This window comes from Calidris pugnax, unplaced genomic scaffold, assembly GCF_001431845.1.
Source record: "Calidris pugnax isolate Ruff unplaced genomic scaffold, ASM143184v1 scaffold206, whole genome shotgun sequence".
Lineage (NCBI taxonomy): Eukaryota > Metazoa > Chordata > Aves > Charadriiformes > Scolopacidae > Calidris > Calidris pugnax.
The window spans coordinates 2,260,956-2,282,605 of record NW_015090957.1 but is presented as its reverse complement, the minus strand read 5'-3'; the positions used below and the strand labels follow the sequence as shown (position 1 = coordinate 2,282,605).

Genomic DNA, 21,650 nt, shown 5'->3' with positions numbered 1-21,650 from the left:
TGCGCTGTAATTGATACTCAGCATGAAAATTTTTACATTCATTTGCCTCTTGAATGCATTGAAAGAGTGATTCGTATTTTGCATCTCGAACAGAAAATTAACTTAGGGCTCTTTTTTTTTTTTTTTTCCCATCCAACTGTAAAACTGTGATTTATACCTGTAGTATCTGCATTTGCCCTGATGATCAAAGCTGTGTTCTGGAGGTTGATCTCCCAGCGATAGGGGTGTGCTGTTTTGCAGTACTGGGACATGTCAAGAATGGAGAAGGTTCTTGTATGAAAATGAAAGTTTGACATTTGAGCAAAGACTGTTTCAGTGTCATTACAACATCCCTGTTAAGAGGAGAAAACTTGGATTGAGCCACTGAGCTTTGGAGCTGCTTAACTGTTGGGCGGCAGAAAGAGTTTGGGGCTCTCCAATATGCTGAGATAAATAATATCATAAATAATATATACAATATCATAATACACACAAGATCATAAATAATTTTTTAAAAATACTTTTATTGCTGAAATCAAAATACAGCTGTATTAGAGGAAGCTGCAAATTGAACACAAGACTGAAAGTGAGGAACCAGTAATTTTGATTCTGCCTCTGATTAAATTGGTGAACTTTGGCAGATGAACTGTGGTCAGGTGCTCTCTGAAGATAGCGCCGTGTGAGTGGCAAGTTGGGTGCTCATTGTGGAAAACTTTGTGACATACGTGTTTGCATTTAAACTTCTGAAATACATTTGTAAATATCTTGATACTTATTTTGTGTTTAAAAGCTTGGGAGTTGTCTTTGACTCTCCTTTGCATTCCTTGGGAATGCAGTTTTGTACTGGCTGGGCATTTTTAAAATTAGGTGAGAGGTGTTTAGTCACACATACACAGATGTACCTATATATCATACAGCAGACATTTCTCAAAAAGGACTTTTGGCAATATCTTATGACTCAGCAGAGAAGAATAGTGGTAATTGCATGACTGTGTAAGTCCTTAAGATTAATGGTGTTCACTTTTTTTGGTCAAAACTATTACTAAACATATTGTGAAATGTGCAGAGACAGTCAGGACAAGGCCCTGTTCTGTTATTCAAGTATTTAAAAGAGAGGTTCTGCCACAAGTAAGTTATAGTTTTAAATATTGTAGATGATGATGTTTAAAACAGCTTTATCCTGTATTATTCTGCAAAGTGTGTTTGGGTTTGAGACTTGCAGGTTGGTCCTGCTCCACAGAGAGCTGCTGGTTGTGCAGTGCTGATTTTTCCCTTTGTTTTTCTCAGGCAAATTTCATTAAGAGAAGCAAGATTAAATTACTTTTCTAATGCATTTTTTTTTAAAGTAAGTAATTGGTGATGTTGTTATGGGGATAAAATGGTAACTATGGGACAATATTTCAATTAAAATGCCCTCATCTTGTATAAGTGTGAGAAACTCTACTCTCAGAAAGCAGAAAGAACATATAGGAATACGGAATACAAACTGCTGCTGTTAACCGGTTATTATGAAAGATTGTTTACATGAAGATTTTCTATGAAGGAGCCAAAAGAACTTTAGGTGGGGCAGAAGCACCACCTATTATTATGTTACCTGATGCTTACTATGACACACTCCTCCTTTCAGTTGGTTATTACTTGCCAAATTCAAATTCTATTTGGGTTTCTCATGATAGGTGTCTATTGCAGGCTGACTTTTTGGGTGCTGTGGAGGGAGTGAAGGCTTCTGCCAACACAGTTCTGTCTTTTTTAAAAATTGGGCAAAAAATATGTTGTTATATTCAAGGTAAAATAAAAAACTCTAACGTTCTATAGTGCTGCTTTGTAAAAAGTTGAGATGTGGTGTAATTATGATGTTTCTGCCAACAGAAACATCATCCTGTTGTTATCAACCCTGTAAAAATCTGGTCAGTGTTGGTCAAATTAGCATTTAGTACAAATATAAAAGATCATCCCTGCAGTGACTATACCTCATCCTGAGTTAAATGTGATTTCTGTACAATTTGAAGGTTAGAGCTTCTGCATTCCTCCCTGCTATTATTTTGGGCAAAAATGAGAGCACAGAGAATTCCCCTTTTGTAGTCCAGATACCCAGTTCCACTTTCCTGCCAGCTCTGCCTTCGTGCAGTGCAGAGGAAGCAGTGACTGAATTTAAACAGAAGGTGCAAAATGTAGATATTCACAGAATATGTGGAATAAATGTGGAGATAAGAGTAGCTGAACAAAGAGATGGAAAAATATTAGTGTTAGAAAGAAAGAAATAGAAGGGAGGCTATACTGTGTGGGTACGTATCATTTTATAATGCTAATGCAGTTGTTTGTTGGACTACAGTTTCACCATTTGCATAAATTACAAAGTGTTTCAGAAATGGTGTAGGGAATAGCAAAAAAAAAAAAAGAGGGAAGCCATACGTAAATCTATCTTTGCTACACTTTATTTTCTGTATTTCCCACATTGTGATGTAGAGAAATGCTGAAAACTCATAAGTTGCTCTACAGATGTTGGGTGTTTTGCTTTGGTCATATAAAGAACTATATAGTACAGGGCAGAGCATAATGGGGGAATAAAATCAGTCTTAATCTGAATATAAGAACTTTATAGAAACTTTTGGCTTTAATGTGTTTAATGCCCTAATTCTTTGTAAAATGGGAATAATGTCAGAAGGATAAAGATATTTTCTTAATACTTGTGAAGTGTTCAGTCACAGTGTTTGTAAGCATTATTGAAAAGTTAATGAAAACATTAAAATGCAGTCTGGAGAACCAGATTTGGGCAGCATGCTGTAAATAAGGCCTTAGGCCCCGTGTCCGTTAAGCAGCCGGCCCTGCTCTGCCTGCTGCTGCCAGGTGAGCCCTGGGGAAATACAGAGTGTGACTGACACAGTTAAAGGCTGTGTCACAGTGCAGGCACGCGGCGGAGACAACTAGAGCTTGTACAGCTACTTTTGGCATTACACAGCCTTTGAGTATCAAACTTTACAACCTAGTATATGTACTGTAATTTTAATGAATGCAATATGGATGTATATTTGCTTTATTTAACTAGGAACCTTGTATCTGCTGGTTATGGATGGCTTTAGACAAAGTGAGTACATGGCAGGTAGATGCTGTGCTTTGACTTGCCATGTATTTTCATAGAATCATCTAGGTTGGAAGGGACCTTAAAGATCATCTAGTCCAACCAAAAACCTAACTATTTTGCTTAGTTTCATCAAGATAGGTGATGTTTTCAGACAGCTGTGTGAAAAAGGATCATTGTAAAGGCAGGAGGTGAAGATGTTAGGGTTACGTGTGTGGTGGATGAGGTGGTTACAAGTGCTGAGGCCATGAGTTATTATCAGATTTTGAGCCAAGGACAGCCAGTTTGTCCACATGTAGGTGTTGCTGCTGCTGGCTGTATAGATTATCCTTTCTGCTGCTATTTCCAAAAAGAGGTTAGTACAAAAGACAAAAAGCCAAGAGAGATTAGTAAAGGTAATAAAGTATCTGTATTGAAATCATAACTGGCACACAGTGGTGTATGTAAAGTGATTTAAAGAACACAGAGAATCCAGATGTGGAAGGTATTTGCTCTTAATCTCAATTGCTGCTATATTTTTGTTACTACTGTAACACAAATGTTAAACCACCCAGAGGCACTTCTTCCTTTTTCAGTAAATCTGGATGTGTTTATCCTATACGCTAAGTTTACAGGGTCAGACACAAGGGTCCATTTATGTGGCCGGAGAACACTTGGCCTCCTAATTTATGGTACTTACTTTGGTTTTTCAATGTGGAAGGATAATCTGAGTATTTAATGGTAGAGGGCATCATGAACCTCTTAATTCCTTTTTTTGCCCCTTCCTGAAATCATGCATATCGTGTTCCTTAGAGGCTGTGTAGCAGAAGTTTTTGCTGCTGTTATGCTATATAATAAAACCTTGAAATAAGCTTTCCTCATTCTGTATGCTCCATTTCAGATTTAACATCATTTTTGGAATTTAAAGTAGGGTCATTTTGCCTGGAGTTGTACAACATTAACCAGAGTAATTCAGTTATTTCAGAAAACTGATTAGGTTGTCCTCTCTCAAGGGTGGAGACTTGTATTTGTTCTGTAAGGTGTGCAGTACATTTCTGAGTACTGTGTATAATTAATATTACTGACTTCAGCCGTAACTGCAATAAATGAATGCATAAGATCTCTGCTATTATATTTTTCTTAAAAAAAAATAAAAAATCAAAAGCACCTTTCGTATCCTTTCCTGCAGCCTGCACATGAAAGATGTGCCATCCTTTTTCACTCTGTTCTGTTAAGTCTTTCACGTTGGTATAGTGCACTGTCATTATCTACTCTCATTTTATTAAATGGTTTCTGAGTGGGATTATTTATGATATTTATGTCATGACACTAGGAAAGTGCATTTTTTCTGTGTGCGCCTGAGTAGGGGCTTCTGTATTTTGTGCAGCTGTATTTTATTCTTTCTAGAGGCTTGAATAAAATACTTTTTTGTCTTAAGGCAAAGATAACGGGTTTTTTATCACTATAGGTAGGGAAAAATAAATAGATATTTAATTTTATTTTACTCATCTAAAGGTACTTGAGTGGTATTTTTGAGTACTACAAAAACAATTGCATAACACTATTTATAGGTGCAAGCGTTCCTCAAGATGGGATCACTAGAGGTGCCAGAGCAACTGTATATTAAGATTTAACAAGAGACATGTATTAGTCCCTCTTCTAATATATGGACTGACAAATGCAGTTGGTTTGCAAAGTCTAGATAGTTGAATTTCAGTGACTCAACTGTAAGATTGGCAGTTCACAGTAACTAACACTTTTATTGGGTAATGTACTCAAAATATTGTAATTAATCCAGATTATTAAATGAACCCAGATTTTTCCATACCCGTGTAAATTAATGTATCTTGTTAGTCTTTTCCTGGTAATTTTGAGGGAGAGGGAACTAGAAGATTCTTCAGCCACAGGGATTGTGTCTATATCAACTTTCTGACTTCCCAAATACTACTTTTCTGCGTTATGGAAACAACAGATTTTTGAGGGCTTCGTATGTGAATTGCTTACAGCTCAATTTTACCACTAGAATCATAGAATTGTCTACGTTGGAAGGGACCTTTAACATCATCTAGTCCAACCATCAGTCTTAACTCCAATTAAAAAAACCTGAAAAAGCCCCATCACTAAACCATGTCACTAAGCGCTATGTCTACCCATCTCTTGAATACCTCCAGGGGTGGTGCCTCAACCACTTCCCTGGGCAGCCCATTCCAATGCTTAATAACCCTTTCAGTGTAAAAGTTGTTCCTGATAGCCAATCTGAACCTCCCCGGTGCAACTTCAGAAAGAAAAGTTTGGAAACTCTGCTTGACTGAAACCTGGAAACTACTGGATGGATCCTTGAGCAGTTTAGCTGTGAATGCAGTTTACGGCTTTTATCATTATGGGCAAGAAAAGTCAGTAAGATTCTTCTTCTGCTGGTGAGTGATATTTTGGTACAGTGCTGTCTCTCTCACTCGGTAAATGGCAGCACAGGGCAGTAATCAATGGGGCGACTGACCTCTTTGTGTCAGTAAGAGGCTGAATTATACCTTCTCCTTTCCCTGGGTGGACTTAAAAACCTGGGTCTCTGTTATCTGCCTTGTTACACGTTTTTCATAAAACTTACAGCATCTTTGCGACCCTTAAACTTCTGTGAAATTCAGTTCAAATTGACTTCAAAAGTTACTGGGGAAGGACAGAGCAATCAGCCTCAAAAATAAATCTGACGGATCTCTTCTTGCCTCTTGAAAGAAATTGTAGGGAAGTTATGATAAAACAGCTGTCCTTTCTTGACGCATTACCTGAATTTATTACATGATTAAAAGCTCTGTCCGGTTTGGTGGGCAGCCTTTCCAATTTGCCAGAATGGCTGTAGAATCACAAAGGGTTGGGACACGCAGTGTGGTCACCGCACACATTTCCTCAGAGAGCGGCAGGATGAGTTGAATTCCTGCCCTGCTTTCTCTGAGCCCGTGCCAGCCTGACCGCAATAGGCAATGGGACGGCAAACCCTTCTCCGCTCCTTTCCTGCAACACTGCGGGCTCTTAACTGGAGGACACAGCTGAATAGCTTTGGCAAGGAATATTTGGGTGCTTATTCCTCACAGCAGAACTGTTTGAAGGGTTATGGGCTGTAATGGGAGGCAGCTGGAGAGGCTCTTCCCCCTGCATGTTCCCTGTGGCAATGGCTCTCATTCATTTGCTTCAGTTTGTGAATCCCAGGATGTGGCTCTTGAAGTATATTCAATTGACAGTAAATTCCTACCAGTCTCTTTGTAGGACTGCAAGTTGAACATCATTGCTTTAGCATAAATCTTTACAAGAGATGTTAATGTCTGGTTAAAATATGCCAATATTTACTGACTTGTCTACTGTTTGTCAGCTTGGCATGCGAGACCTTGGATCTGATCCTTCTGTCTTGGCAGACATTGGGAATTTTGCCAATAACATTAATAGGAACAGCATTGTACCCTCTAATCTGTTTGTTTATGAAGTACGGTGAGAGTTATCTGGCTTACATGCTTTACAGTGAATTGAAAAAGCGTCTGTTTGAAATTTTTTAGGAACTGTCACATGCTTTAACTTGTCACTATTTTAATGTATGGACCCTTGGATTCCACGAAATACATCGGTAAGCTGTGAAGCGCGAAAGTGCAGTCATGAGTTAAACTGTTGTGAAACACTAGAATTTGAGTTCACGATGTTCTCTCCACCTACACTGGTTTTTGAAGCTGGACTTATCAGACTGTGGAATAATTCTTGAAAAGCATCCTATGCACCGAGAGGGAGTAGTGTTCACTTGGAAATAAATGACCACGTTGTTTATTGCTCTTCTTCCTCAAACTGTCCCTTCTGCCTTTCCCAGCCCTCTCTGCAGTTCTGGAGAGGAAATGTGCAGTTCTATTTGGAGATTAGATTTTAGTTACTCTTTTCATGTTTGTTTACAAAAGGAGACATATTCATTAGGATTATTAAGCGTGAAAGTGATTGGTTGTAGGGAAAAAAGAAAAAAAATTCCTCACAGTTCATTGAAACAAACACCAAGGTTTAAGTCACACCAGTTGGAATTAGCCAGATCTTTTATATGATACTTTGTGCAAGTTAAGCTGAGCACAACTTGGCCTTCAAAGAAATGAAGATCAGTAAGTTTTGTCCTACCACAGTGTTTTGGAAGTACAAAGCCAAGGCTAGGCCTCTGGATTAGCCAGTGAGGAGGAGCTGTGTAAACTTCTGAATGTGCTCTAGTCAATGTGATGCTTATGGTCGCATCAGGTGGAATTCACAGGCACTGTATTTAAATAATTTACTTTGGTGCATAAATTGCGGAGTCTTTCTGTAGGTGTGAGATGATTCAAAGCTCAGAAATGTTTTCAATTGATCACTGATAATAAAGGCTCTGTTGATAAGACATTGTGCCTGTATTTCTAAGGAAGGGTTGCCTGTTCTGGATGTGTAACTTCAGATAGTGGGAATATGCCTCTTTACTGTTCCTTCAAAATTCTGAAGATGCATTCAACTCTGCCCTAAATCTTCAAGTTGGCCAAAGAAAATGCGTGGCCTTTGCAGTATCGTAGGCCACTGCTGGGCTTCTCAGACATGCTGGCTATTTCAATAAATATTGAACTACCCTAAGACAACTGATAAATAAGTGTTCTTTCTTTGTGTGGTGCCATGTTGGAGGGAAGGGCAGGATTATATAGCTTTCAAATGCCTGTCAGCTCTGCGGGCCAGGTCTGTTCTGAGGGGGTCTGTGTACAAACAGTTCTTAGGGAATAAACACAGGGAAGCTCTGCTGAGACTTTTGGTTATATATCAGCCAGGAAGTGAGGAAATCAAAAGTACAGCAGAGTTCATGAAATCCTCTCTTTTCAGTCCCTTAGGAGCAAAACAGAACATACATGAGAAAAACATCAATTAACTGTTGTGTTGCTATTGAAGCAAATCCTAGATTTGTAGAATTCACTGTGGCTTGAAATATTAGTGAAATGGAAATCAGTGTAATTTTTGATTGTATCTAGAAAGGATCCTTGCATGAACAGCTTAAGAAGACCTAACATTTATATAATTGAAAATGCGTGCTTAGATGGTCCGACTGAGTGTGTTTAATGTTAATAGAATTACTCCATGAATGAACTGACTGATGTGTATGGAAATGCAAGACCCACTTGCCTGTTCATAGTCTCATTGGAAATGGGGACTTTTAGCAGAAAAAGAAATATCTGGATGAATGAGGTGATATTTTGAAAGGTCATTGTTAAGAAAGAGGTGTATGTCACAGATTTGTGTCAGGGTGACTGCAAAATATTCATGCTTGTGTTCCTTCATTTTTGGGAAGATACTTTGTTGTACGTAAGTAATTTTATATACATTTCTTATATTAAAATTTATATAATTTTTATATAAATGTCTTAAAAGGGAAGGTGATTTAAGTCAAGTTTATTGACAGATAATGTTGTCTGTCATGGATATAGATTTTTATCACAACTGTTTCATTTTCTCCCCCCCCAAAAAAGGTTTACTTTAAAATTATTGAAGAAGTTCTGCACAAAGGTGTTGGTGTGGCAGGAGGGTCTAGGCTTTCTCACACATAAATGGAAATAAACCAAGAGAAGGAAGAGACAAGTGGTTTCCTGTTGACCTTCAGTTCTTTCTCCTTCATCCTTGTCCATGGCCGCTGGGTTTCGCGCAGCTGGGGGGAGCGTAGGTGAGGCCTGCTCCAGGGGAGAGGGGTCCCGGAGCAGGTGGCTGCAGGCCTGGAGAAGGAGCGCTTGGTGGAGGAGTTGTGTTACCTCCACAGCAAAGCTGGTGCTGCCAGTGAGGACCCCAAAGCCTCTATGTAGCCAAGTGCTTAAATCCACGCTGACTTTAAAATTTGAAACCAGTGCTTAGGTTCTTAAAATCAGTTGCGGGCTTAAATAGCTTCTTGAATTGGAATCAAAACTGAGAGCTGGGAGTGACGGAGGAAAGACTGGGAGGAGGTCAGTTAGCAGGAAAGCTTGGGATAGGAAATGCAACTGACTTCAAATGAAAGGGATGTGACACAGCACCTTGAGATGGGAATGGAAGTTGGTTGGCAAGTTGTCACTGCCATTATACAGCTAACCAACGTTTTATCGTCCCCTCTGCCCCCACTCTAGGATTTCTGTCCCTGAGTCATGGCAGACAGAAGACCAGAGAAGTCATGTGAACAAGCATGTGAATCTCTTAAGCAGCAGGATTATGAAGTGGCAGTGAAGCATTGCACAGAGGCTCTCCTTTCCCTCAGCCAGTACCCCCCAGCTCACCTCCCGGAGCCATGCCAGGCACAAATCGACCGCATCAAAATCGAGACTCTTCTGTATAGAATTGCTTCCTTTTTACAACTTGTGAGTGCGACTCTTTACTAGTATCTAGTGAACTGGAAAGAGCAGTCAAATATCTTGTACTGTCAAGATTTAAATAAAATTCAGATTTTTTCCTGTGATTGGCATGGTGGTTTGCCACAGAATCCCACTTGCTAAAGCATAAATGAGCTTCTGTGTTGTAGTTTTCTCTATCTGTTCATTTTCAGGGTTGAGACCTCTAGTTTGGGTCTGAATCACAGTTCTGTGAAAGAATGAGGAAAAATACTTTAAAAAAAAAAATAATTCTTTAAAGTATTCTCCAGGAAGGGAAAATATGTGATTTTAGGGTATTGTGTGTGTTTGCACAGTTTTGCTGAATTACATACCAAGTACCTTATCTTTAAAGAGTATGAAATTAAGGTTGCAAATCTGATCACTCAAAAACCAAAGTTAAAAAATGCCAGAATTCAGGCAGCCAATTCATACCTAATTTAGCTCCATTTGCATAGGTCTTTAAATACTTGATCATATACTAGTTTTCCATTGCTAGGCTACAGCATGTTTGGGGAAAGATGTAACTTTTAGGCTCTGGAAGATTTTTAATGGAAATGTGAAAACTGAGGTCTTTGTAAAGGTTTGTAAGTAAATGCAAGGCAAGAGGCGTAACCCTGAATGACAGGTGATACCATTGCCCAATTCCTGTCCTTCCTTTAAAGCATTGAGACCTTCACTTTCTTAAAGGAAAGGACATTACACTGCTTATGAATAAACTTACGACCTGCTTAATGCCTGCTTAATTCCTTACTTTTCTGTTTTGGAAAGGTTATTACAGATTTACAGGGGCCTTGTCCACCCCAAATGTTCATGTATTGGGTATGAGCACTTTCATCCTAACTAGAAGAAGTTTGGCCAAGTTGTAAAACTTTGGTGGGCAGCACTAAGATAAATCTTGCCCATATGATTAGGGAGCATTTTTAAGCGTTCTTTAAATAGATGGCTGAATTAGACTGTTCAGAGTGCAAAATAAGAATTAGGAAATTTCTTAAAATAAAACATGACCTATCTTATGGCTTCTCGGGGGAAAAGGTTCAGAAATAATGAAGGTTATTTTTTTGAAATGCAAGTTGTGTTGCTACAGACTTGACTTCTCAAAATTATTTACATAGTTCAATGTGCAGATAGGTGCTTAGCAGTATTTAGTATATTTCTGACCTGGATGTTTTTGAAAATCCTGGGAGGCACCTATCTGAATGTTTACCATAGTAAAATTATTGCAGTAAGTCTTCAGGGGCTTTGGAAAAATACTTGTAAATCAAAACCTTCCTATTAAGGACTTGCATTATATAGATATTTGAAGGCTTATAAGTAAAAAAAAAAAAAAATCCTCCAAGTTTTTTTTCTTGATTTAAGTAGTGAAGTAATTTTAAAAATCACCACTAATAAGACAGAGTAAAATGAAATATGTACCTTACAAATATGTACCTTACAGCATCATATTAGCACAAGTCTAAATAAAAACAAATACAGTGCCTAGAAAAGAAAGCCAAGTTTTTGTGTTTTTTCCTAGGTGTTGTTAGCCACCTACAAACACATAGAAAATGTATACCCGTGCCCATTCATGTGCCTCTTTTAAAATGTTCATTTGCTGGGAATTTAAGAAGCCAGCATTCTAAGAATTAATTAAAATATATTTGACATGTGACTAATGTTCTTGACATGTTCCACCTAGGAAAAGACGAAGTAATGGAATCTAAAAAGTTTTAAGAAACTTGTAATTCAAACATGTAGTTGTTTATGCTAACTGGAATAATGCCATTTTTAAACTTTTCATGTTTTACCTTTCAGAAGAAGTATGGGCAAGCAGATGAAGACTGTAGGCATGGTATGCTTATTTCTTTTTTTATTACATAGTGTTACAAATTGCAGTCATTTGTCTGAATTTTTGAAACTGATGCTCAGATTTGTTTGCTAACAATGCTCTTTTTTTCTCAGTTAGAATTATGTATCTGCTTTATAATATTTTTTCTACTGGTTTTTTTTTTTTTTTTTTTTTGTTTTGGTTTTTGTTTTCATAGAATACTCATTTCACAGAATCGTAGAATCATAGTTTTGTTTTTTTGTTGTTGTTACTTAGACCTCACTGTTTTGTAACTCGTATTCAGGTACCAGAACTGAACAGCATGTCTTTGACACAAATAGTGGTGCTATTTGGCTAATAGATAGCCTGGAACAGGCTGCCCAGGGAGGTGGTAGAATCTCCTTCTCTGGAGACATTCAAAACCCATCTGGACAAGTTTCTGTGCAACCTGCTCTAGGTAGATCTTCTATGGTGGGGGGGTTGGAATAGATGATCTCCAGAGGTCCCTTTTAACCCCATATGATTCTATGATATTTTAGTCTACAAATGTAGGATGAATTGATAGTGTTAGAGTTCTTGTGAAAATAAAGACTTTATTGTTCCGTCTCTTTTCCTAGGGACATGGTGGATATTTTGGGTTGCATTTTGGGACTTGATTCAGAGAAAATCAAGATGATGTACTTGCATTTATTGGTATTTGTTAAAGCTTCTGAATGTCTATATGTCACATTGCAGTTAATGATATGAAATATCATAATTGGACACCTAATCTTTGAGGTTAAATAGCAAACTGTCAGACATGTTAAAGCTATTTCTGGCGCTGCTTCTTCTGATTTGGGAAGTAAGCTTTATTTTTGGAACTGTGGTCACTATCATCAGAGTGGTGAATTCAGACTAATCTTTGAGGCACTTTAAGCAGGATTTAGTAACCATTTCATTTTGAAGAGATGTGCAGTGGTTTTTATGTAAATGTTTTGTGGAACTATTTTTTCTTTAGTCTTTCATGCAATTTCTGTTAATGATGTGAACGTTTGTTGAGTGAGGAGTTTTGATTTATTATTCTAAAATGTAATCCTGAAGTTGTGGTGAATGTGAAATTCATGTTAGCACTAACAGGAGCTGTTTGCGACTGCATGAGGAGCAGTATAAACACAGAAGTGGATGTTGCCTGCAATAACAGTAGTTATAATTTCATAATTTAAACAACTGCCCAGCCTTCTTTTCAACTCGCACGCTTAGCTTACTAGCTTTTTAGACACTCTGGCATTTCATTTTCTGGACAGGTAATATATATGATTAAGTGTTATTCCTGCTTGTCTGAAGCACGTCTATATGGTGAAATAAATCCTTTCACTATTGGAAGTGTCAATGGAGGTGTCTGTTTGGCTGGCTATCGGATCCAGTGCTAGAAAGCATTAGGAAAGTTTTCTGTTACGTGGCGCCTGTAAATTTCTGGACTCAAACAATCGTTCCTATATCCTGTACTTTACAGTGTAAGTGTATAAAAGCCCTTTTAAAGTCGCAGGAATTGACCACAAGAGGTTAGCTATATTTGGAAACGCCAGGGCGTGCTTTTTGTGAGCATGAATGGATCTTCGTGAGCATGTTTGTGTTACTGAGAGGTTATTGGTTGCTATTTTTTTTTTTTTACCCTTTCTGTGAAGAGGAGGTCCTTTGTGTCTGTGTTGGATATTTAAATTTACCCTTCCCACATATAATTTTTGTCTATTTTAGCATGTAAGCATTACAATCTTTTTTTGAGCTCATGTACACCGTCTCTTGGATGGTGAGAGACAAGTTTCAATTTAATACTAGACAAGAACAAGTAATGCTTCCTTCACATCCAAGACTTGTCTTTCCAAGAAGCCATGGATTCAACCCAAGTTTCAGACATTATTTTCATGTTAAAGGTGAAGAGGAACTGTGTATAATTTCTTTAAATGTGACTGTGCTGAAGCTAATGGCTGCTGGTTTGTGTTGCAGTGCTGGGAGAGGGGCTGGCCAAGGGCGATGGATCTTTCCGTGCAGTGCTCTGCTGCATGCATCTTAAAGGGAAGCTGCAAATTGTGTCTAATGTTCTTTCCAAATCACTGATGGGTGAATCACTGGTAAGTGGGTTTCCTGTGATCTACATAAATTAAAAAACAGTTTTCTATTTCTGTTTTTTTTTTTTTTTAATGTGTTTAATAACAAACATCTGAACATATGTTTGACTGGCAGGCTGCAACAAAAATTATTTGTATGAAAAAGACAAAGATAAGTATATGGGAACGTGTATGTAATCAGGATACCTAGGCTGTTGCATTACCTGTGTTTCAGAGTTGTTATGATCGTGAAAGGTTTTTTTTGTTCTTGGCTCTGAATCCTCAGGGAATGCAGAATAATTTACACACTGGTGCGATTTAATAAAATGATGTGAACGTCAAACTTTTGCTTAGTTTTTTTAAATTGCACCTGACACCATTTTGTATGCACTTCAGGAAGTTTAGCAATCAAAGCAGAAAAATTATTGATATATACTTATAGGACTTTATATATAGTCCTATATAACTGACCCATGATAAGTTTTAAGACAGCATAAAGCCTTGCATTTCAAGGTAAAGACAAAGATAAGGCTTCTGTTTTGCCCTTGAACTGTCAAAACTTGTAAAGACACTTCTAACCCCATCCATGTAAGTAACTGTTCTGACTCTTACGTGACGACTCATACGGGGGAAATCAGGGACATATAAAAGTCTTCAAAGGATAGTATGCTTTTCATTTCTGTAATCTACATGAAATAGTGTGCAGTCCATCACCATGAACTGCTCGTGATGCTAAATCCGGGACCATGGCCATAGCACAGACAACAGCAGCTCTGGTCAGACCCCGAGGAGTGCGTAAGCGACATCAGAAACTGTTGTAAGAGAGCCTGTTATTTGAAATTTGATCGCGTCTCCTATATCTTGGTACTTAATCAGTAGGTTGTTTTGGAGAGGGAGTTCTATTTGTCTGATATATATCCTCAATTCCACCCGCCCTGCCCCGGCCATTGGCTATTGTTACATAAAGAAAAGGTTTTTTCCTTTGTTTGGCTGGTGTTTCCTAATGAAAAAAATGTTTCATTGAGAAATTCCTGGTGAGGTTGAAGGAAACTTGGCTTCAGAAAAAATTAGTCAAATAGCCAAAAGCTCTTTATTGCAGGAAATGTACGGTGCCCTTATTTTGAGCTATTGTGCGAATAAAGGTGGCTTCATATGTAATTCCAGAGTGTCGTCCCAAAGCAGGATTTGAGAGGTTTTTACAACCTTTAGGTTGTTAGATACAGTTATTTTCAGCAGGAATATTAAAATCAGCAGCTGATTTACCGACTTGTGCCATTGTTTGAGAGAAGAAATGAAACAGTTTTGGAATGAAGTTATTGAAGAGTTGGAAGAGCAGTCAATAAATATTGAAGCTATTGATATTTGAGTAGCAGCTAAACTTCATAACCAATATTTTCCCCCAAAGTTGTTCTACATACGCTCTCCTGCGTTGTCCTGTAGTGATGCTTGCCTTAAGCCTAATGCAGTTTTTGGCCAGTTTAAAATTCCCTTTTTCACCATAATGTTTGTTATGTAGTATGTCATTTCAAATTGTGCATTGTAAGTCAAACTCATTTTTCCTTCTTGTCCTTCTCCTTGAAGGTGGTGTGGAGGGAAATGCTTTCTAGCAGTGGTTTAATGCATGTGAATGTTTATGTGTTTGATGTATTAATATTCTTTCTTCCCCCAGAACGGGATGGTAACTAAAGATCTGACACGACTGAAAACACTTCTTGCTGAAACAGAGGTAATAATGAGCATATTACGGGGAAAATAATGAGCAGTACCTGAGACGGCTGAAGGGCTTGTGTTCATGTGTCCCAGAAGATTCAGGCTCACTGTGAACATACTGGTTCAAACATTATTGTTTCCATTGGTCTGTCCATCTTCACCACCTACCTATTCAGGAGCCTTTCATTGCAATCTTGCATGATGTATGAGAAGATAGAGAAAGATGCTCATAGATTGTTGACTGACTCTCTTGGAGTAGCTAGTAGAAAGAATTTATTTATTGTGGTTTTCTCTGTTGGAAATGACTCTGAAGTGATAAACACGACTTAGAAATCGGTTAAAAAATATAAATGCCCCCTCAGTCACCTCCTTTTGTATTCGATGTTGATCTGTCATGTCTATATTGGTTGAATTGCAACTTCTTTTTCGGGTATTTTTTCTTTTTATGCTTTGTCGTTGATTTGGCTTTATTTTTAATGTAGGTTCAAAGCTGAAATACATCTCAATACAGTTTAGAATTTTTGCCTTTTAAAAATTATACTGCAGTCCACATCAAAACAATGACAGGGTGGAACTTGGTCTTGTAAAAGTTTCTAAAATTTTCTTCTAACAATGAGTGGACTCAGTGTGCCTGTCAGAATTCCTTTTATCAGTGACTGCAGTCCAGTTGTTAGGTTAATGTGAAATTCACGTTTGTGACTGGAAGTAATTTCAGACTTCTGATTAATATTCTTGTATTAGTTATTCTAAAACACATTTTGACAGAAAGAAAACAAGGCAGTTCTTGTTGGTGAAATTGTTTTGTTTCCTTTATAACTGTGTTTTTATTATGTGATTGTAGGCAGCTGGTAAAGTACCATCAGGATATCATGTAGAAGATCTAGAAGAAGGTATGTAACTCAATTCTAAAGCTACTTCATTTTGTAATGAGAAGACATGGATTCTGCTGAATGCTCAGCACGGCATAGTAGTCAAAAAGCAAAAAAGGAGCTTGAGTATCGTGAAGAACCCTGGGGATTAAGGTAGAATTATCTCATCATTGACTAAATTTGGAGGCAGAAGTTGCTATTTATTGGTCAAAGTACTGTATCAGAGTCTGCTCCGTTCTGCAAATTGTTTGAAACTTGTCTTCACAGCCTTTGTACCTTTGTTCTAAATGAATTTGTTAAGGACTGAAAATTAATTTTTGGTTGATAATTTTGCTTGTGTACAAATACACTTTGGGTTGGTGTTCAGAAATATGGTTCCCTGGAAAGTTACTGTCCGACTTGGAAATACTTGGCAATTAGAAAAGTAACCAAAGTTTTGACTACTCTGCAGGATCCCGGGATGGCTGGCAGTTCCGCCCTCCACCCAGGGGAGTCACAAGCAGTGAGGAATATACGCTATGTAAAAGGTAAAGACATTGCTTTATACCAGCATTCTCCAAGGGATTGTAATGTTTCCTCTTTTATTTAGCTGCTGACAGAATGATGAAGAGGTCAGGGAAATGAAGGTGCTTGTTACAACAGGAGTGGATTCGTTCACAGATTTTTTGGAAGAGTCAGTTTACATGAAAGCACCTCAGTTTATAAAATGGAATCACTAGCTCCATTCTCAGAGTGGTTTGAGTACTGTTTTTCTAGTGCCAGGTCAGCTTCTGTCTTTTTCCCCTACCTTTTCTAATTTGTATAATTTCAGAGACGTGAAAAGTTCCCACAGAAAACAGTGTTAGCCAACTGAAGCATGGTAGAGTGTGCTTTCACAGCGGGTAGGTGTGTGCCTTCAGATAAATGAGCTTTGTCTTTGGATAAAAAAACCCGTTTGTAGAATTTCCCCTTGGATCTCATTATTTCCATTTTGCATAAGCTCAGATACACAGAAGTGAACTTCCTTGCTGAAGACCCTTTCTGCCTTGTCTTTCAGTCCACTAGTCAGTACTGCCTGTAGTTACGTAAAACTGTATTAATATATCTGGGAAGGAACCACACCGTTATTCCATGATTCTGCCATATATGTAACTGATACAAATAAATTGTTTTAAAAACATGAGCAGGAATCTGACCTGCTTTTAAAATGACATAACTGAATTGCTGAATTTGGGCTACTTTTGGCATGATTTTATAGAGGTGCTAAATCTTAGCAACTCTAGTTTACTTTTATCATATCTGGTGCATATTCATCATTTTTTAAAAAGCAGTTATTTACAATTTTTAGCTTGTGATGATTTTCTGTTGAGTAGCATCTATACCATGTTTCCAACCATCGATCTGAAAGATTTTTTTTCACTGAAGCTGTAAAAAGCTTTATACACACTGTTAACCCTTACAGCAAGAAGGATGTGCCTTATTAGGCAAATCCATATGAACAGTATAATTCTGACCATGGACTAAGATTTTAGTTCCTTATGAGAAGGCAGTTACAGGTACTGTGTTTTTTTTTCCCCCTGTGCGCCATAAAGCAAGTAGGAGTACAGCATATTTGTTCTAGATAATGAAGCTATGGAATTGCAGGAGGTGTTAAATAAGAAACTAAAAAAAAGGGGAAAAAAGTGTCTGTTAAAAATATGAAAAATGAGAACTTGAAAAAATTGCATAATGATGACAAATTTTAAAGTAATATGCTTTCTTTTTAAATAATGAAAAGGAAAACCACTTGATTTTTAAATCTGCTCTGTAGCTAGTGAGAACAGGGCACCATATGCTTTCATTCCATTTACTCTGGGCCATAAAAATCATGATTGTACTTTAGCATTCTAAAGGAAAATTGTATGTTAAATCATATTATAACTACTGATAAAAGTGCGGCCTAGATATCCAGGTGCTTTTGCTGCAAGTTTTTCATGTCATAGTCAGGTGTTATTTGTTTTTGTCACAAAGTTGAAATTTTCATTCACATTGCATAGTACATTTGCTGTTGAAGGTTATTCAGTCACTGATCCCCTTCTGCTGTCTTCATCGATGTATTAACTTAGTATTGGTGCATCCTTTCTTTTTTACAGCAGCTCATCACTGTAGGAAGAGATTCTTCATAGAAGTATATACATAGATATCCACATGAAATTCAAATACAGTTATGTTTACAGAGTTTCTAGAAACTTAATATCCTGAGAGAGATGAAGCTGCCTGGCTTTATTTATAAGAAATGTGACACTTACATGAACTCTGTAGTCTCCTTATGCAAAACAAACCAACCAACCAACCAACCTCCTGGCCTGATATTTATTCTGTATATCCAATACTTTTTTAGTACCTTCAGAATTTACCGATGTCCCCCCCCCGCCATTTTATTCTTTATTTTGTCATCCATTCTTTTAGTGCTTTAGTTTTGAAAAATAATGCTACTGTCTTGTGTTTTATAATTTTAATAGAAGATTTAATTATAGAAATAGTTCCCAGATTATATGAATGTTTGCCCACGCTTACAATGAATTCTGAGAACTCAAATGATTAAATTGTATACAGGCATTTGGAATATCATTATTTTTGATGCATTAGCACATGCCATTGAATGAAAAATGTACTTTAATAAATCGTTAACCTCTGCAAAAATAGATCCTTTTAGACTGATATACTCTTTACAAAGAAGAACATTACACTTTTTTCTTGAGAGATGGTTTCTACGTAGGTGTATTTATTATAAAGGACCATGTGATGTCACTGTTGCTCCAGGAAAAACTGCTGAATGAGTATTTATCAGCTAATAATGTAACTGTTGGAGGGAATTTGCTGTATCTACCCTTTGCCCCTGATTAACAGTGTTTTATTCATGTTAATACAGTGCCTAGTCATTTCAGGGATGGTCCATGATCTCATTGTGTTAATTGCTGTACAAACACTTGATTTTTCTTCTTTGAAGCTGAAAAATTTTTAAGAAGACTTGTGTCCCTCTATGTTTCAAAGAAATGTAATATACTTTTCTGGACTTTGCAGTAAGAGAGACTGCTTCCTCTCTTATGAAATGCTGCATAGATGTACATATTTCCAAATTAGTTCACATGGACCAAACTGCCTTTAGTTCTATGAGAGAGACTTAAAGAATGTCCTTCTGGCTTTAAAAGTAAAATTTTGATAAATTTCTTTTTTTAATTGGAGACCAAAAAGTTCAAGGCATAATCGTTTTTCCTATTTTATGTAGATTTTTAGAGCAAGGGATCTGCAGGTACGGTGCACAGTGTACTTCAGCACATTCCCAGGAAGAGCTAACAGAATGGCAAAAACGATATGCTTCCCGCTTGATCAGATTAAAACAGCAGAAGGAAAACAAACAGTGTTCGGGCAGTTATATGGAAACCTTGATTGAGAAATGGATGAATTCGTTATCTCCTGAGAAAGTGGTAAGGAAAACATACTACTTCCCTATGTGCTCATATTTAAAACTAACAGATGAGCCTGTTTTTGGCCCTTACTATCAGAGCTGGTCGAATTACTCCTTACCAAGAAATTGTCCAACCAGTTTGCTCCTCTTTCCATCCTGCCCTATGTCTTCTTGCAAAGATACCACAGACTTAGGCTGATTTCTGCAAATGTACTCATTCTTTCAGAAATTCAGTAGAGTTTGTGAGTTACAGTTTATGGGTTAATGGCAGCTTCTTCATTTTGCATATTTACTATTCCCAGTGCAGGATGTGTCGGCCAAGTCTCACAGTATTGTTCCTGTTCCTTGACTAGATGGCAGAACTTTCTAAACTGGAGAACAACAAATGGCGAAGCTTTCACAACTTAATAGAGAATACTCTTGTTTGTGCACGCCTCCTTTTCTTTGCCTGCAGCTGCAAAAGAACAGCCAATCCCCCAAATGTTCAAAAAAGTTTGAATACCGCAGAGTGCGGGGTATGGATATGATCAAACTTTGCAGCTGTTTCGAATTTCAAAGAATGCTTTTGCGGCATTCGACCAGCTCTACTTACCACTGACCCTAAGGAGTTTTCGGTCCATCTATTGTTGATTAAAATCTGGGAAGAGTGGACTTTATGCAAAATGTACTATTGAGTAGAAAGCCTGATTCTAGTTTCCTGGTGTCTCTAGTAGTCTCATTGATGTCAGTGAGATCTGGGAGATCTGGAAATGCAGTCTTTGGGCCTCATTGTATCACATCCTTCTTTCCAAATGGAATCCTCTTCTACTTTAAACATTTACAAATAACTTGATTTTCAAAAGCCAACTTATGTGGTTAATTGTCCTTAAATGGAGAACTCTTTGCTTACATGGTATGATCTAGTAGATTTGGCTTCCTTCTCTCTCTGAGTTAGCACATATTTTCATTAATTCCTGTGCAGGCCTTGCATCAGTTTTGCATAATCTAGGGAACCATTCTTTCTACTTTCTGTTAAAAAAAAATTACATTTTCTGTTAAAAAATGCTAGCTTTTCCTGAGTGTTTTTATTTTGATTCTGTCTGTAGAAGTTTAATGTTATCTTCTTTTTCTTTTAATCTAGCTTAGTGAAAGTGTAGAAGGAGTGAGAGTAGAACATAATCCTGAGCTATCGGTAACTGTCACCACCAAAAAGTCTCATCAGACATGGACATTTGCTCTCACATGTAAGGTAGGACTACTTATCTCTTGAAAGTGAGTCAATAATAACTAGAATGCAGCCCATAGCCTTCTGCGGTTAAGATATCAATTGCGTAATTCTTCTTAAAATGGAGAAACTTCCTAGCACCATCCCATCTCTCTCTTTTCCCAGCAGCTCTGGTGATTGTGTATTGACTGCCTGGGTTTCTGGAATGCAGGCAGGATTTGAACCTGCTCTGAGAAGTTGAGAGTTCATATAAGCTCTCATTATCTGATTGCAAATGAATATATTCCTGAAATAATTTCAGTTTTCCAATATACTGTCATTTCAACTTCTGAATTTTTTTTATAGCCTGCAAGAATGCTGTATCGAGTGGCATTGCTTTATGATGCCCATCGTCCACATTTTAGTATCGTGGCAATATCTGCTGGAGACAGCACTACCCAGGTATCACAAGAAGTTCCAGAAAACTGTCAGGAATGGATAGGAGGAAAGATGGTCCAGAACGGAATAGATCACTATATATACAAAGTCAGTATAGCCTTTAACACAGAAATCTTTGGAACTTTTCGCCAAACTGTTGTGTTTGATTTTGGATTAGAACCAGTCCTCATGCAACGTGTAATGATTGATGCTGCTTCAACTGAAGGTAATGTAATAAAAAACATTTTTTTGAATAGTGGAAATCTTTCATGCTGTCTCTTTCCTTTCCATGTTTCTGGGCAGAACAGTACCTGTATCAACACTAGTGAATGTCTTGTGCTCTATGCAATATTCATTGTATATATGAATATAAATAGTGGACAAAAGCTTCAGAGGGTGTAAATAAGGCAGATAACTGGAGTTTGACTATTACTCTATGTTGGGATATTGCTCCTAAATCTTCTCAGAATGCTGGGAATTTCTAGTTTTGTAGTGTCTGAAGGCTTCACTGGAAGTTCATATAATATTTGCATTGATGAAAACGTTAAGCACATAGAAGAAGAACAGTAGAGAGTATATTCTTGTTTCTGTACAAGAATATACCTGGTAATTCATTCGTTAATTAAAGAAGACTATCTGAGAAGTTGATTTTTTTATTTTTTTTTTCCCCCCTTGCTATGTCTGACTAGGGTTCTTAAAGGCAAGAGGCAAAATATAGGCTTGTAATTCAAGTATACCCCAG

General features: G+C 37.5%; 1 protein-coding gene across 3 annotated transcripts in view; it reads left to right on the top strand.

Moving 5' to 3' along the window:
* Window positions 1-9,153: 9,153 nt before the first annotated feature.
* The window catches only part of HELZ (helicase with zinc finger), a 59,195-nt gene continuing 46,698 nt past the window's right edge, over window positions 9,154-21,650 (top strand). For 2 of the 3 annotated variants that reach the window (XM_014952256.1, XM_014952257.1), the window contains exons 1-9: window positions 9,172-9,381; window positions 11,185-11,221; window positions 13,181-13,305; window positions 14,951-15,007; window positions 15,833-15,881; window positions 16,312-16,387; window positions 19,108-19,306; window positions 20,408-20,515; window positions 20,837-21,134. In XM_014952256.1, the coding sequence (XP_014807742.1) occupies window positions 9,172-9,381; window positions 11,185-11,221; window positions 13,181-13,305; window positions 14,951-15,007; window positions 15,833-15,881; window positions 16,312-16,387; window positions 19,108-19,306; window positions 20,408-20,515; window positions 20,837-21,134 (1,159 nt within the window). Of the gene's footprint in view, window positions 9,382-11,184; window positions 11,222-13,180; window positions 13,306-14,950; window positions 15,008-15,832; window positions 15,882-16,311; window positions 16,388-19,107; window positions 19,307-20,407; window positions 20,516-20,836; window positions 21,135-21,650 lie in introns of all 3 variants that reach the window. The other variant, XM_014952258.1, reaches the window with a different exon arrangement.